Raw genomic sequence first — 16835 nt, forward strand, 5'->3', positions numbered from 1 at the left:
AGCCGTCCCTAAGATCGATATCGAACAACGCAGCAACGTCGGCTTGAGTGTCGTCGTCGTTCTCGCCCTCTAGGGCCAGGCCAACTAGTAGGAGGCCATCCTCATCGGCCATGGCCGCCTCTCCAGCCCCGTTCCTCAATGGTGCGGGTGGCCGCCTTGCTCGCTCTAAGCCACAGCTAGAAGACGATGCATCGGATACCGACCTGTGAAACAATGGAAGAAGAAGAAATCAGAAGCATACATTGAAACAAAAAAGAAGAAATTAGAACATGGTTAGGGGTTAGGGTTAGGGTTAGGGTTTCACCTGCGCAGCGAGAGCCTGGTGCCGGAGAAGACGACGAGCACCCGGAGTCCAGAGAAGACGACACTCAGCCAGCAACGACAGCGGACGACGAAGGAGGGACAAACAGAGACAACCAACTCACATAATCAACAAGATCTAGAGGGGAGATAGGGAGAGGGAAAAGGGAGAGGTAGGGACGGAGAGGAGGACGCCGGCGGGAGGCGGATCGTGGTCACCGGAGTCGGCGTCGGAGACGGCGAGGTGTCACTGGCCACTGCGTTTGAGAGCGGCGCGACTGGTGGTGGTGGTGGGATGCGAATGGACGAATGGGGAATTGGGGATTAGGGTTAGGTTACGAGTGGGAGTGCGGGACTGAGGGGAGGCCGGGAGGGGGGCACCGCATCGGCCGTCTTTTATAGATGGGGTCTGGGGTGGCGGCGTGGGGGGAGCCGTTGACGAGCTGGGCCGCCTCCCTCGGGCCGCTGCCGGGCCTTCTCCAAAACCCCGTGCCGGGCCGGGCCAGCCCGCGGGCTCAACTGCCGGCCCAGGCACGGCTTGGCGCTGCGTGCCGGGCCAGCCTGAGCCCGGTGGCCTGTGGGCCGGGCCGTGCTCGTTTCGGGCCAAAAGGCGCCGGGCTTCGGGCTGGGCTGCCAGGCCTCGCGCTGCATGGCCAGGTATATCCCTCAGTCACCGCCGTGCGCCGCCCCCAGTCAGGCCAGAGCACACGCGCCTCCCCCCGGCGCCGCGCCGCGTTGTCTCGTCCTCCTCGAACCGCGAAATCGAAATTCCCAAAACCCTAGCTACCCGGCGCAACTCCCCCCTCCCGCCTCTCCGCGGCGCTGCGCGACACCCGGCCTCTTGTACAAAGCACCGGAGGCGGGTGTAGCCTAGCAGGCGGACCATGGCGTCGACGGTGCTGGAGGCGACGCGGGCGGCGCATGAGGACCTGGAGAGGCTGGAGCGGCTCGCGGTACGCGAACTGCAGCGGGAGCCCGCCAACCCGCGCGACCGCCTCTTTCAGTCCCACCGCGTCCGCCACATGCTCGACCTCGTCGTCTCCACCTCTGACAAGCTCGTACGTCCCCCTTCTCTCTCTGAGAGGGTTTACGAGTCCATCTAAGTCATTGATTCGCGGTTAGCTAGGCTAGGTTTGGATACGATCGATATATTTACCGTTTCTGTCGAATCTTAAGGTTGGCTTCTGAGCGTATGAGGAATTAGATATCCGGCTCTCTAGCGAATTATTCTTCTTATTTAGTTGGCACAAGCTGACTAGTGCTGTTTCACTTGAGGTTTGGGCGAGGGTTATTTCTGTACCGTTCTGCCCCCTCCCTCTTTTCTCTTTTGGTTTGAGGAACTGCCCTTGAGAAATTGAGATTTTGCTTTCCAGTGATGATCTCACTTTGCTAATGTTGCTTATGACTTTTTTAGGTGGAGATCTATGAAGACAAGGACAATGCTAGGAAGGATGAGATCAACACCCATCTTACTGCGCCCACGCAAAGTGGACTGTTTAGCAAGTACTATGAAAGGCTCAAAGAGGTATATAGCCTAGCTGCTTGCCTGATTGTGACAAAAAGTTGATTCCAGTACTCACTACTCAGGCACCAAAGCACATGATGCATTGGTGCTGCATATTATGTATTTCTTTTGAAAGGAGTCTCCTCTGCTTTGAAGATAGCAATAACGCACGGTACAAATGCCCCAGCTAGAGATACCAGCTTGCAAACACAAACAAAAGCAAACGGGAAAGAAATATCCTATTACAACGCAACTAAAGCTCCTTAATGTCCAGGACAGGAATAGCCGAAGGCCTGAAGTTGTTCATCCAGTTTCAAATGATCTCCATGATCTTCTCCACTCTAATTTGGTCCTTTGGCTTGAGTAGCTCCACCCACTTCTGCAGAAAAGATATAGCATAAAACGGCACTTCAGAGGGGTGGCTAGGAATCTTCCTCTCAACTGTCATCTTATTGTATGTTTTCCAAGTTGACCATGCCAAGCCTGCAAAGAAAAAAGAATGCAGGTTCTAGCATAACTTTCCATGAAGTCAGATCCAAAAATGGGATGAGAGTCCCAACCGAAAGCCTCTGTAAGACTGCACCATGCAAGTCTAGCAATAGGGCATCAAAAGAAAAATATAGTCTATGTTCTCAGGTTCATCACGGAGAGCAATGCACATGACCTTTCTGGGCCCTTCTTTTCAAAACTGTTGCGGCCTGTAATTTACCATAAGAGAACTGCCAGAGGAAGAAACTAATTTTTATGGGCAGTTTTCATTTCCAAAGTTCTTTTGTCATACTGTCACTGACCCCTCCATCAGTTAAAAGTCTGTACAGAGATTTGTAGTGAACTGCAGCCATCAAATCCACCCATGAATTGTAGTCAGATGAGGATAGAGACCCACTGAAATTTATATCCCAATCATCTTCAGTCCAATATTCAGCCACTGTGGCATTTGGTTCTTTGCAAATCTTATGTTGTCCAGGGTACTTGATTTTTAAAGGTACCGAGCCGATCCATGTATCATTCCAGGGAAAAAAGTCTTCCTGCCATTGTGTGCCTTGTAAATAGCTCTGCATTTGAACAAATGCGTAGAGCTTATGTAGGCCCTGCCATAGCTGAGAATTGCCTTTATGTTTGGAATTAAAAGTTATCATCTGGCATGTTTTGGATTGAAGAATTCTGTACCAAGTATCATTTGAGCCTTGCAAAAATTCCCAAATCCATTTTTCAAGCAAATATTCATCCATAATCTTGGTCTCAATTATCCCAAGACCACTTTGGTCCTTGGGTCTGACTACCATAATAACATTTCCAACTTAGCCATATGATATATTGTTGAATTTATCTTATGCACCTTGCCAGAAGAATTTTAACCTGATAGAGTTCATCACTTCATCTTATTATGAACTCCTGCTAATAAGTAAAATCCCATTGTATATAATTATATATAGGCATGCTACTTAACCAAGTCTTATTCAATGTTAATATCCTTCCCAAGTTTTTTTTTAACCATTCCATGAGTCTAATCTTTTCAGCATCTTATTGTGACCATATGACAATCAGAAACAGGTTGGTGCATATTATGTATCAATAGATGGACATGCTATTATTTTTCAATGGTGATGTTTTTTTAACGAAATAATTCATGTGAATATCCAAAAAGTCGACAATTTGAGAACAGACTGAATTGACAACAACCGAGATTTCATGCATGTAATTTGTAATTTACAAACGATTATTTTTCCAGGGTGTGTTGGGGGGGTGGGGGTGGAGGGGTGGAGTGAGGGTGAGGTAATCTTTTTTTCGCTGTTCCAAAGTAAGCCTTGGAAATTGAATCGATCAGGATCAGACATTGGTTGGTTTCCCTATTATTGCTAGATTTGCACCATGTTGGTACTGTACATGCATCCTTTTTTTTATTCCATTGGCCCTCGGTTGTCCAAACCTAATTTGTCTTTAGAGATGCTGTGCTAGCAAGCATATATTCATTATCAGCAAATTTCTAGTCTTTCTTAGTTTATTCTTTTTTTTTGCGAATTTTGACTTTATGTTTTGTTGCTTAAAGATCCGTGAATATCATCGGCGGAACCTATCTGCCCGTTTTGTCAGTACAACTGATGACTATGAAGAGCTTTTAAAGGAGGAACCAGTTATTGAATTCACTGGCGAGGTATTGCCACCTTTTTTTGTTGCTTGTAACTCTGCTTTATAATTTGTGTGCCTTTTTATTATGAGCCATATGACATTTAATCTTAGTCTTGTTCCTTGCACGCATTCCCCCCCTGATGATTTATACTTTATATGCCTGTGATGCTATCCTCTGCTATTCTAAAATTATTGCAGTTTACCTGAATACATCTTTTTATAATTGTTTGAAACAATTGAAATATGTTTGTGCTATGTTCTAGTCTTTGTTTTAGCCTAAGCAGCGCGATTCCTTTTCCTTTCACTAAAGTAGTCTTGAAGCTGAGGGTATCTCCCTTGTGATATGTGTACTTTAATTTCTGCAGGATTGTTTGATTCCTCTTGTGGGATCTTGGTGGTGTCGATGGTAAGATTTAGATTTAGGCAATGGTTGAAACTGTGATGGAGAATGATCAATAACTTGACAATCATTCAATGATCTATTCCTTTTTTGATTTGTACTGCTGTGTGGTTCTTTTCCTGCTAGATCATGTTGCCTATTCACAACATTTTTGCTGTTAATATTCTACTATTCTCACAATATTTTTAATTAGGTTTGCTAATGACCTGGTTCTGCATTTTGATAGGAAACTTTTGGCCGTTACCTAGACTTGCATGAGCTTTATAATGAGTTCATAAATTCCAAGTTTGGAACGCTGATGGAATACTCGGCTTATGTTGGCTGTTTCTCCCAGACAGACAAGATCTCACCTAGTCATAAGGCTACCAGGTATGGTCATGCATTTTCACTAAGGTCTGAATGAAACATATTGGACAACAGGATCAGCTGCTGCTGCACAGTAATAGCAACAGTGCTATCCAGTTGTGTTGCTGCAGTCCCAAAAAGTAGAAGCGAACAGGCCCTACCCTGGCATGGGCTTGACTAATATGGCTATGCCATAGCCCATATGCACCTCTGGTAGAATTCCCCCCTTTTTTTTTCTGATAGTGGCAATATGTGGTGAGGGACACTGCAGGGAAATTACCTAAAACTGTAGGTTAGTAGGGCTCAACATGTTCAAGTCTATATGCAGGGACAGTTACTCAGCTGTTTTTGTTTAACCTTTCTAGCATTCATTTCATATGGTTCACAGGGGGAAATAACCCTACTGCTAAGTAGTGGTATAGGGCAAATGCATATCCAAGTACACGTGTATGATAGTTGCGTAGCTGTTTCACCTGTCTAGCATTCATTTCATATTGTGGTGCCCTTATATGTCTATTGTTACATTGTTTATATTTTTCAGTTTCTTTAATTGACAGACAATACAGAGAATACTTGGAACACGTTTTGGAATATCTGACATCATTTCTGTATCGCACAGAGCCATTGCAAGACATTGAGAAGATTTTTCTAAAGGTCACTCTTATTTTACCTTTTTTCTATATTAATGCCCCTTTGTGTTCCACAGGCTTATGTGATTATGTAGTGTTTCACTTCAGATTATCCTCTACTTTCATAGCGCTTTTTAACTATGATGTCACTCCTTTATATTCATTTAGGAGCTGCTAATTGTGGGTTTGGCAATAATTTGTTCAATAATATTGAGTATGATTAAGTACTAATAACTAACATTCTATTGGCATACATTTGTACAGCTGGAGAGTGAATTTGAGGAACGATGGGCCAATGGAGAAATACCTGGATGGGGAAATAAAGACACAGAAAAAGAATCTGAAATAGATCTTGATTACTACAGCACAGTTGAAGAACTTGTTGAGCTTGGCCCAGAAAAGTTAAAACAGGTTTGATCTCAAAACATTATGCTGTTACCAAGCATTATTTTCTTGTTTGTTATTGTTGACTATTCATTGGTCCCTTTGCATGATGAGTTCTGTTGATTCATTTACATCTTTTTAGGCTTTAGCTGCTCGTGGTTTGAAGAGTGGTGGTACTGTTCAACAGCGCGCGGAGCGGCTTTTCTTGCTTAAGGTGATTTTAAAGACACTAGTGCTACTGTAGATTCATCTATTTTTGTTACCTTTTTACCATTTCTTTGAACTTACTGTTGATTATATTTTGCAGCATACGCCGTTGGAACAACTAGATAGGAAGCATTTTGCCAAAGTTCCATGTACTAAAGATGGCTCAAACACAACTTCCAATGGCAGCAATGTTAAGGATGATATGAAGAAGGAAATCGCATTGATGGAAGTAAAGATGAGGCGCCTTTGTGAGCTGCTAGATGAGGTCAGCTCTTCGTTGCTCCCTGTGTTTATGCGTGTAATTTTGGATGCATGGCACACTCATGCAAATGAGCATGTGCAGTCAATCCTTTTGTAACCACTTACGTCCTTATATAAGCTATAATCCTATGAAGATAAAACCTGTTTAGTTTGAGGAATCTTCTTTATTTCCATCTTAGGCTAGTCTATTCAAATGGAATATGGATTTCTTTTGCTAGACCATCTTGTTTGTCTAGAATGAGTTGGTCTTCTCTAGAATTGTGGGGTCATTTTTCGTTTTGGGTGTGCAGCATGCTGGCATTACACTGTTCCTCAAATTGCAACTTTAGGCATTCAGAGTACTAGAGTAGTACAAATGTATGATTGTAGACTCGTCCTGGAATAGTTCAACGTCGATTCATGTGAATGTGATATGTGGGTGCCTTCTTCGTTTGTGTTATGATTATGTATGTGTGAATTCTCTACCACCTTGTATTTGCGTTGAAAAGCTCCATTTGTATTACTACAACATGCTTCAGAAGGCTTTATAAAAATTTAACAGATGATTAGTGCATCACCCCTTGTCTTTTTCCTAATAAGTTAATACAGTATATGTACTGTTCACCAATATAATCACATGCCAGTTTTAATATGGTAGATATGTATATTTTTGTTTGCAAACCCAAGCACAAACTGTACAAGCTACAAGGACCGCATTACAATTTTATTCGAGAATGATTCACTTCTTGTAACTAATAATCTTCCTTTTTTGGAAGGGCGACTAGCGTTCGCTAAATTTATTTGTCTATATGCTGAAGTTAACCTGACATAATTTTGACACTTTATGTTGCTTTTGTAGGCCTTTGTAAGGACAAAGGAAAATGCGGAGAAGAAGCTTACACTGACGTATGAAGAGATGGAAGCAGAACGGGAGGAGGTACTTAGTTAATCACCCTGCTCTGATAAAAAAAACTTCTCTCTGTGTCTTGCACTATTCCAACATGTTCTCTATTTTCAACGTTGTAGCTGCTGCTATTCTTGGTTGTGCTATCGTCTTGAAAACACCAATGTGAGCAGTTTTAAAATATAAACTTTGACATATGGATGTGCAATATGCTTTAGAAAAAAAAACTACTCAGCTAAACATGCTTTTGGCTGTTTTTTTTTATCAGTATTGTTGCCTACTGAGATATACCAAAATCATATTCATGGAGTACCATTTTCCTTTCCCCTAAAGCAGTTCTGCAAAGTGTCTTGGTTGTAACCCCTCTCGTTTTTGTATTATGAAAATCCATTCTCTGGGTCATGTTATGACCTTTTGCTTTGAAAAATTGGTACAGACGTACAGTGTATAGCGAACAAGGGAATGTTTGGATATAGGCCATAGCCAAACATGGACATGACCAAAATTGGCTTATACTGTATTAGATATGTTTGGATGGTGGCCAAGCCAAAATTCTATAGCATGCCAAAGTCTCTTATAGCTGTGAGTATGACATGGGGGAGCCAAATGTCATTAATTCTTTTAGTATCATAATATAGTCAAGATGGGTCTTATTTTTTAGATAAATCACAAGAAATATTATGGTGCAAACAAACTAGAAATTAGTCATATTATTTAAGAAATAATCTCATTTAAATAAAGCTTTTAACACAAAGCTATTGAAGTGCATGCAACCAATATATTGTTGGCACCTCACTCATATTCTTTTTTGGCCGGCCAAAGGAAACTGGGGCTACTGAATCAGCTGCCCGTCTGGTGCTGCAGCTGCTACGTGTACTTTAGTTGGCTGCCAAAATCACTTTGGCCTACCAAATTTTGGCCCCTAGCAATAGCATATGCCTGACAAAACTTTAGGGCATGCCAAATTTTGGCATGGCTTTTATGGGACAAGAACCAAGCATGCCCTAATTTTCAAGTCATTTACTATGTGTATTCCATAGTGATTTGCTGATTAGTGTTTACCACATTTAGCTCTAATTACTGATTAAGCCGCATATCATGACGAGTCCAACAATGTGAAATCTAAGTGGGTACTGGTTGTAACTTGTTGTAAAGTGAGCGAATATTTTCATTTAGAAACTTAAAATGCAGTTCTTGGCTTGTTAGCTTCTAATTTCTGTATGATCTTATGACTTGGCTGAACATATTATTTCCTTTATCTTTTCTTTCATGGAAGTAAAAGTACTAAGTTTTTGAACTACTGGTTTATATATATGTATATGTATTTTTCTAAAGGAGGAGGTACAAGCTGACACTGAGAGTGATGATGAAGAACAACAAATCTACAATCCTCTCAAGTTGCCAATGGGTTGGGATGGCAAGCCTATCCCCTATTGGCTATACAAGCTACATGGCCTTGGGCAGGTAACAAATTTTGCCATATTTGTGAGTTGGGAGTATATTTCCTAGTAGCTTGTTCCGTCTAGTCGTAGTTGGTGAGATTGGTGAGATGGTGCGCACCACCAATGTTTTCATTCATGGCACAGATTGACTATTTGGCACTCATTTAATTAAGATGTCAGTCCTTTGTGAACTGATCAGTCACCACTTAAATTTATGATGCCAAAAATTAAATTACGTGTTGATATATAAATTTGCTAGCCATTCTGTTCAGTGACTAACACTTTCGAGGTGGCGATGATGTAGTATAGGATGAATATGAAGTCTTCTATTATGTTTTCTGCAGTGTTAAAATTTGACAGTAACCTTTGGCTTTAGTTTCTAAGTACTTTCCACCTAATCAGGTTCTCGTTTTCTCCTTACACAGTCTAGAGCTTTAAAATATTCTATTTCTGCATAAACTGTATGCTAATTTAATGTGATCCATCTTACTAATGTATTTATGTGATCACATGTTCAGATAGTGCATTTCCCCTCTTTTCGAAAGTGCTTTGAACCGGAACATCAAGGCATCCTTTGCCTTTTATTATGCTGAGTAATTTCCATTAAATTTGGTACCGTGCGTTTTTAACTGTTATGGTTTGTACAGGAATTCAAGTGTGAGATATGTGGAAACCATAGCTATTGGGGGCGAAGGGCTTATGAGCGTCATTTCAAGGAATGGCGTCATCAGCATGGGATGCGATGCCTTGGCATTCCTAATACTAAGAATTTCAATGAAATCACATCCATTGATGTATGTCATCTTGTCTTGTTGATACTTGGGATACTTGTTGGTACATAGCTTACTACATTGTTTATTCTCCAAGTAATGAATAGTTAGGTCTTTTGGTTTTTACTTGCCCATATCATATTGGTTCCTTGTCCTATATTATTCTGTTTGCTTGTATGAAACGTAATACAAACGAATGCATGCCCTCCATGTATTATTTATCAGACCATGTTGTACATTGGCTGTTTTATTGTATGTGTTTTAACATTTCTTTTATTTCTGCTGTCAGGAGGCGAAAGTGCTCTGGGAGAAAATTCAAGCACGACAAGGAGTGAACAAGTGGCGGCCAGACCTAGAAGAAGAGTACGAAGATCAGGAAGGCAACATCTACAACAAGAAGACCTACACTGACCTGCAGCGTCAAGGCCTGATCTAAAATTCTAGCTCTGGGGGCTCCTGCTGGTTAAATTTTCAGGATTCGTTCGGAACTCAATTTCGATATTTGTTGATATATTGGCCCATTTGGCATACATTTTGTGTAGTAAGATGATATGATGATACTCCGGAGATTATGTGCTTTTCCTGGTTGTCATGGTAGTCTTCCCCCGTGTTTGCCTAGCCCTTATATCGGAACATGCTTGTTTTCATTGAACACTAAAGTTTGATATGCGCGCAACTGAAATCTCATGTTTGGCTGCCTTGTTTTCAATCTGACGCTGCTCACGCTTTTCCCTATATGGAAGGAGATACCCCTCCAGCCCTCCTAGTGCTCTTGCACTTCGTTTATGATTTCGAAAGTTTTCCTTACCTCCGTCTTTGGTTTCCTTCTCGGTCGCTGTCAACAAAACCTAGAAAACAATTACTGATCTCATTTGACTATTTGACTGATGAAAAAAACATCTGGGTCCACAAGAGGTGAACAAAATCCTATTTGACTTTGAAAAAAACAGGCCTTCAAAACTGTCGCAGCCATTACAAAGGTAGGATCCATCGTCAAATCCTATTTACATGTTACAAGACTTCTCCAACTGGGTGAATAAGTTCCGAACAATGGACAGCCAAGTAAATGATCAGCAGGCCAAAAATAGTGAGAGAGAAATTTTACACAAGTCTACACTAAAATTTACCAACCGAAAAGAAAAGACTCCGGAGACCAAACAGCTAGTCCTGCTTCATCTTAGATTCTAATTGGCGACATGGGTGCAGCAACACAAGGATGCACAAAAGCCAGCAGGGAAGATGGACAAGATATAGGTACAGATACGTCGCGCTGCTCCATTCCCACAGGAACTCCATCCATATCCAGAAATCTCCAAAATCTGTTGTCCATGAACACGACCCCTTGGACATTCCTTTCATAATCAGCACTGCAGCTGGAGGAAAACCCAACACAGCAAACGCTATGTTTGAAGCCAATAATACTGCCCGAGGAAGAAAATTCATCCCTGATGCCTTCAGAGGCCGAGAAAACAAACACATTGGGATCACTATCAGAGCACCAAGCTGAGCAGTGGCGAAATTTATGATTGACATGAGCCCCAACCCGATGGAGATGGAAGTGATCATGGTAGCTTTCAGAAGTTTCCATTCAACACCAGCTGAGTATGGTCGAGCCAAACAAGACAGATAGGGCGATCAGTATGACGATGGAGAGAACAACCCAGATGAGTGTGCTTTGCATAGGTGTGGCATCAGGTATCTGAGTAATGTAATATGGAAGTAGTGAAACAAGTACTGCCCATAGTTGGATAACAAGCAATACTTTTGCAGCTTGAAGCCATTTACATGATCCACCCTTGCTTTGCGGGATATCGGCAATGTCATCTGCTTTACTGTGTTCTATCAACTTATCTACTGGTTTTTCCATGCTTTTACTGCCATCAGCAAGGGCAGCAGCAACTATTGGGAGAGGTGCCAACAGCAATGCAAACGGAATCATATACATGGCAACTGAAATGAACTTGCTTGGAGCAGTAAGGAAGTACAGGAAAAAGGACTGATGGAACTTCTCAAGCAGATTGTTCACAGAACAGCACCACTCCTTCGATTAACCTGAATCAAAAGCATTCCCAAACATGTCAAACACATTCTACTGAGGAATCTTTCGCAGGAAAATGAAAGGAAAGCTGTTAAACACCCTAAGATTATCACCCAGTGGCAACATAAGAGATCCTGTTCCTGTGTTTAGTTCAGTGCAACATTTGCATAAACACCTTGTGACCTCTATCCATGCACATATTTTCGACTGGGTTGCTATAGTCATGCCCCCCCCCCCCCCCCCCCCCCCCCCCCCCCAAAAAAAAAAAAAACCCAACTAATTATGGTGGTTTTTTTTTTAAGTTGTACCAGTTCATGGTAATAATCTCATTGTTACCACTTATATTTAATATTTTTTATACACATAACATCTATTTACTGCCATTGATAAATCCGCAAATGCTAAAATTCTTAGAAAATCATAGCTATGAAATGGTCAGAGGTGCAAATAAGACCCAGCTCAAGTAAATTTTTGCCTGTTAACTGTTATGCAGCACTAGTTCTAATATGTAATCATATACCTGATGAAATAATTTTGTGCACGAAGCCACGAATTTGCAAGGTCACACAGATACAAAACTATTACTGATCATCTATTTGTTACTGGGAGATTATAGAACTTCAGCAATTGTTATATGTACATTAAAAACAGTTAAATAAATTTTACCAGTTATGCTGTCATTGTTGTGAAGTTAATGATAGAAACAGCTCCATGACTCAATGCATGAAAAAGCAAAGTCCTCCACTCCATTATTAATCAAAAGTCAAACAAAAGGCGCTCCCATGCTCTAACAAGAATGCAACCTTAAACAGCAAAATTGAAACACAATAAGAAACATACCTTCCACCCCTTAGAAGAAACAAAGATTTAGCATTCTCATTTCTGACATGAAATGTTGGTGAAAATTCTAAAGAAACCGCATCAACTTGATAATCACGGAAAGCGCCATGGGACCCTGTGGGCACTCCAAGAGCCTGTATCGAACAAACCCCAATAACAGGGACTGTAGAGTCATAAAGGAAAGTGCCATTACGGTGAAATGGGAAATATTAATTTCAGTTACCTGGCTGTATACAGAGTTAGCTAGGTTTGCAGTCCCCTCCACATAGTCAGGGACTGCAATATCAAGCTTCCAGTCAGGATTTATTTTTCTTAATACACTCCCAAGAGTATGTAAAAATTCAGCAATAACCCTAAGCCATGCAGAGCTCAACAAAGAACTAAATGCAGCTATGTTCACACGAAAACCTTGTCTATGAACAGCCAAATAATGCACCACATTCAGAAGGTCCAAGTTTGGCATTTGTCCATTAGATGCCTCTGCATACATCATAACACTATCTCTGTCACCATAATCTTCTGGTTTCCCTGAACTTTAAATATGAGAGCAGCAGCCATTGTTCCAGCACGTTTGAAAGCCGTGACTTCTGTTTTTTCTGAATTACCATCATTATATGGTTTGCAGCCATACATCTTGGTATGCAATATTACTGAGCTGACTCAAAAACACAGGATTATGATACTGGTTTAACCATGCAGAGACTGCAGCATACTCTCCAAACTGTGAGTCTGCAGATAGCCACACAACATCTTTAGACAGCCATGCAGCTCGACTTAAGAGGGAGAAGACAGAGAAACCAAGAGCCAGCGATAATAATTCATTTGACTGAACACTTTGAGAATTATAAGGACTAACCAGCACTATTGCTTCTTTTCCATCGCCCCTAGGAGCTCGTACAATGCCGATAGTGTTTATCCCAAAATTGGTGGCAGTGCCATTAGGTTTAATTGCAATATCATTTGTCATGGAGGTGAAGAACTTTAGAGGATGAAAATTCTTGCTATGAGGCAGAAACTTATGGTAACACACTTCTGCACCTAGAGCTTCTATTTGCTGTGCTATGAAATTTGACATACCTCTGTAACATAGCAAGCAGAATTGTAAATTAGAGGAAAATCGGCTAAAACTATTGGCCTTTTGCAATCCTAGGATTAAACTAGTTCCCTGTGCATATTCTCATATTTACAAGTCATAAAAAAATGTGAATTTAGCTTAATGAACTTAACAAAAAAAAGTTTATAGACATGTTTCTTATGCAAAACTGAAAAAAATAGATCTTTTACTATCAAAGCATTGAACTCTGATTTTGAGTTACATGAATTCTACTTGTATGCTTACTAGTATAACTCAAATGCAGTAGTAATCATGTACTTTACGCAAGTCTCTCAACAGCAGTCACAAAATATTGAACATAACAGACCAGTTGAACTACATGACTTATACCTTATACGCACAAAGATCAATACATACAAATATTAAAGGCCGAAGGAAGTAACATACATTTCACCTCTTGAGTCTCCAGCCACAGCTTCAATTCCTTTCATAAATCTGTTTGCTTCGATAGTGTCTTCAGTAGAAAATAATGGATTGGCAGAGCCTACATTATAAATGTCCATGCAGCCTGAGCCCGTCGGCCCGGCACGAGGCCCGTATTTTTGGCCCGGCCCAAGCACGACCCGGCCCAGTGGTGAGCGGGTCCAGGTTGGCACGGCCCGGAGGAGCAGGCCGTGCCTGGGCCTTACTCCAGGCACGTGGGCCGGCACGGCACGGCCCGGTCCACAGAGCGTGGCCAGGCCAGCCGGCCTGCTAAGAGCCCCAGCCCCCACCCCCAACTCCCCCAGTGCCCCATAGGCCCACCCCCCGAACCCTAACTCCCTTTCCCTTCCCCCCCCCCCCACGCAGCCCCCTCCCCACGCCGCAGTGCAGCACTCGCTCCTCTCACCTCTGCGTCGGCGCCGCGGACACCCCCTCCCCTTCCCCTCGTGTCGGGCGAGGCGAGCGCGAACGCGAGACCGGGACGCTTCCTCCCTCTCCTCGGCGTCCTCAGCTCCTCACGCGACCTCTCCTCACCTTGCAGCGCGGACGCCGACACCCCCTGCCTCTCCCTCTCCTCGAGCGACGCCGCTGTGGAACCGTCCTAGGTCGCCGCAGGAGCGAGTGCGCTGGCCCCAAGCTCCGCCCCGACGCCAGATCCGGTGCCAAGGGCAAGCTCGCCGGCGGGCGGCAGCCATTGCCATCTCTGGCTGCTCGTGCTTCCTCCCCTTCCCCCTCTCTGGCTGCTCGGTGCTCGTGCTTCCTCGTGGGCCTCGGGCCGGCCCAACACGCTGGATTGGCCGTGCTTCTCGGGCAGGCCCGCCCCGAAAAACGGCCCGGCAGGCCCTGCCTAGGCCATAGGTCAGGCACGGTGCTCGACTCGGCACGGCCCGAGCGGCCCGGCGTGCCGTGCCGGCCCGACCCCCATCGGGCTGTGCCGGACCGGCCCGTTGGACATCTATAGCCTACATACAAGGCCTCTAGTTTTAGAGAAGATCATTTATGTACAGAAGTTGCAAAAGAGAGTTAGAAATGAAAAAATATCATTATCATTATCAACATATATTCCATTTTTGTGTGATTACAACACCACCATGCTAGCCTGCTATACTAGCCTACATACAATGCATATTCTTGCAACCACATTGGATATGAATAATCTGTCTTTACTATTTGATAACAAACATCAAAACCCACTACGATATATCATATTCAACCATTTAACTTAAGAAGGTATTCCTTGGCACATGATAAATCCAATGAGGTCCAAAGTTACGCTGAACACCCAAAGATCCAGGATATTTAGCAATATTGATATGTTGCTTCATCAGACAACTTATTGAACAAAGCATGCTGAGAACACTACAATTCACTTTATTATAAAATATGCACAGTATGTAATCTGATTATCTGAAGATCTGGGTGTAAGGCCCCCAGAGGCCCAGATGGGCACACCCTCCAAGAACAACAGCATGTATGCATCAATAGAGTAACAGTAAACAAAAATAGAGAAGAGGGTAAAATACCAGGTATAAGAGCATTCTCCGAGAGGTATGTGTTTTTTGCAAGTGAAGGAAGGAGTAGTAGTGTGATAATGCCAGCAGAGCAGCATAGAACACTGACAGGAAAATGGTGAATAGTGAGTTTGGGGAATGAGAAAGGATGAAAGGAAGGATTTAGACTGCAACAAGATGGAGAAAGGATGGTGAACCTGACAAGAATGTGGTGAGATGCAAGGAATACACCAAGGCGCACAATGAGCCGTGGTTTTGGTTGTGCCTCTTGCTTGGGTACCGACTTCATGACTGTAATATAGTTGTTCAGGAATACCTTGAAAGGAAATCAACTATTCATTTGACTGCAAAATGAAATGAGCATAAACACATCAGCGGTGTAAAACGAAAGTTTAAGGTCAACAAATATTATAAATCTTGACACGTTAAACAAGCTCATGCCATTTTGATTTCTGGTTTAGAACATTTGCATCTAGTTTAATTTTGATCTTCCGGTGTCATTAATGAAAAAAGGTGAATTCATGGTCAATGCTCTTCCGGTGTCACTAATGAATCAATCTTGATAAAAAAAAAACAATAGCTATCGTTTGGCCTGGATGCCAGAAGAATGCACATTGACAATCATACTACCCCTCCATCATTAATAGTCTTCAACCAGAGAAGACATGCAGCTAGGTGAAGCTTTGAAACAGACAGACAGGCATGGACTTGTGTTGTGCCAATCCACAAAATGTCTGGAACAGAAAACGGCCATTTGTACTCCATTACGCCGTAAATCATATATGCAAGAAACTAGAATGGTTGCAATACCCACCATATTCAGGAAGAGCTAGATCTTTTTTTTCCCTTTTTATATAGAACAGGTTTGTCCTCTGCTTTCACTGAAAGCACAATGTTCAGCTGAACTCGCATGTCTTAAGGGCTTGTTTAGATCCCATGAGCTAACAACTAGCAGCTAAAATTAGTTCTACTCCATCCAAACATGAGGGCTAATGGGTGGGCTAATTTTTAGCCAAGCCCTTGGCTAGTTGTTAGTTCATTAGCCAAGCACAACTAGCTAATAAGGGCTAATAGTTCATTGCTAGGGATAATATGCACCTTTTAGCCTGGGATCCAAACATGCAAGGCCTAATAGTTAGATGGCTAATTTTTAGCCCTGACTAATAATTAGCCTTAGCCGATCCAAACAAGCCATAAGAAGGATCTAAACTGAACGCTGAAAGTTAGAATGCCCCAGCCCATTTATGACAAATTAAAATTAGAGAGATAGCAGGATTGAATTTTCACCATTAAAACTGACGAGACTGGTTTAGTTGAATCCAATGAATTAGCCCCGAGGCCCCGACACTAGCTACATCCTAATACAGATAGCCTGATAGCTCAAATTAGGGTTCGGGTGCTCAGTTTTGCACAGCAGAAAGGGAAGAGAAGGGGCAGGCATACCTGGTGCGGTGGGTGTCGTCGCCGGCAAAGGGGTCGACGAAGACCTGGGCAGCTGGGCGGCGGTCGCCTAGTTGTCGCGCACGCGAGGTGAACAGGAGAAGAAAAATAGGAAACAGCTAGTTTAGTTTAGGCTGTGTTTAGTTGTAGGGATTTGGATTTTGGGGCTATTGTAGCACGTTCGTTTTTATTTGGCAAATAGTATTCAAACATG

At 42.7% G+C, this 16835-nt stretch overlaps 1 protein-coding gene and 1 pseudogene across 1 annotated transcript; one reads left to right on the forward strand and one right to left on the reverse strand.

Moving 5' to 3' along the window:
• Positions 1-978: 978 nt before the first annotated feature.
• On the forward strand, positions 979-9842 carry LOC136493077 (splicing factor SF3a60 homolog). The gene is made up of 12 exons (XM_066489116.1): positions 979-1358; positions 1715-1825; positions 3855-3959; positions 4561-4703; positions 5237-5333; positions 5573-5719; positions 5835-5906; positions 6000-6164; positions 6999-7076; positions 8379-8507; positions 9133-9279; positions 9545-9842. Exons 1-12 carry the CDS (start codon positions 1185-1187, stop codon positions 9689-9691), a joined length of 1515 nt encoding a protein of 504 aa, XP_066345213.1. The 5' UTR covers positions 979-1184; the 3' UTR covers positions 9692-9842.
• Positions 9843-10380: 538 nt separating this feature from the next.
• On the reverse strand, positions 10381-15470 carry LOC136494684 (uncharacterized; annotated as a pseudogene).
• Positions 15471-16835: the final 1365 nt, after the last annotated feature.

This window comes from Miscanthus floridulus, chromosome 11 (assembly GCF_019320115.1).
Source record: "Miscanthus floridulus cultivar M001 chromosome 11, ASM1932011v1, whole genome shotgun sequence".
NCBI lineage: Eukaryota > Viridiplantae > Streptophyta > Magnoliopsida > Poales > Poaceae > Miscanthus > Miscanthus floridulus.

Excerpts from the sequence above, each read along its gene's own strand:
- LOC136493077 (XM_066489116.1), top strand. The coding sequence starts at position 1,185 with ATGGCGTCGACGGTGCTGGAGGCGACGCGGGCGGCGCATGAGGACCTG. Across the intron at positions 1,359-1,714 it reads TCTCCACCTCTGACAAGCTC|GTGGAGATCTATGAAGACAA; the intron begins GTACGTCCCCCT and ends TGACTTTTTTAG. Across the intron at positions 9,280-9,544 it reads ATGAAATCACATCCATTGAT|GAGGCGAAAGTGCTCTGGGA; the intron begins GTATGTCATCTT and ends TTCTGCTGTCAG.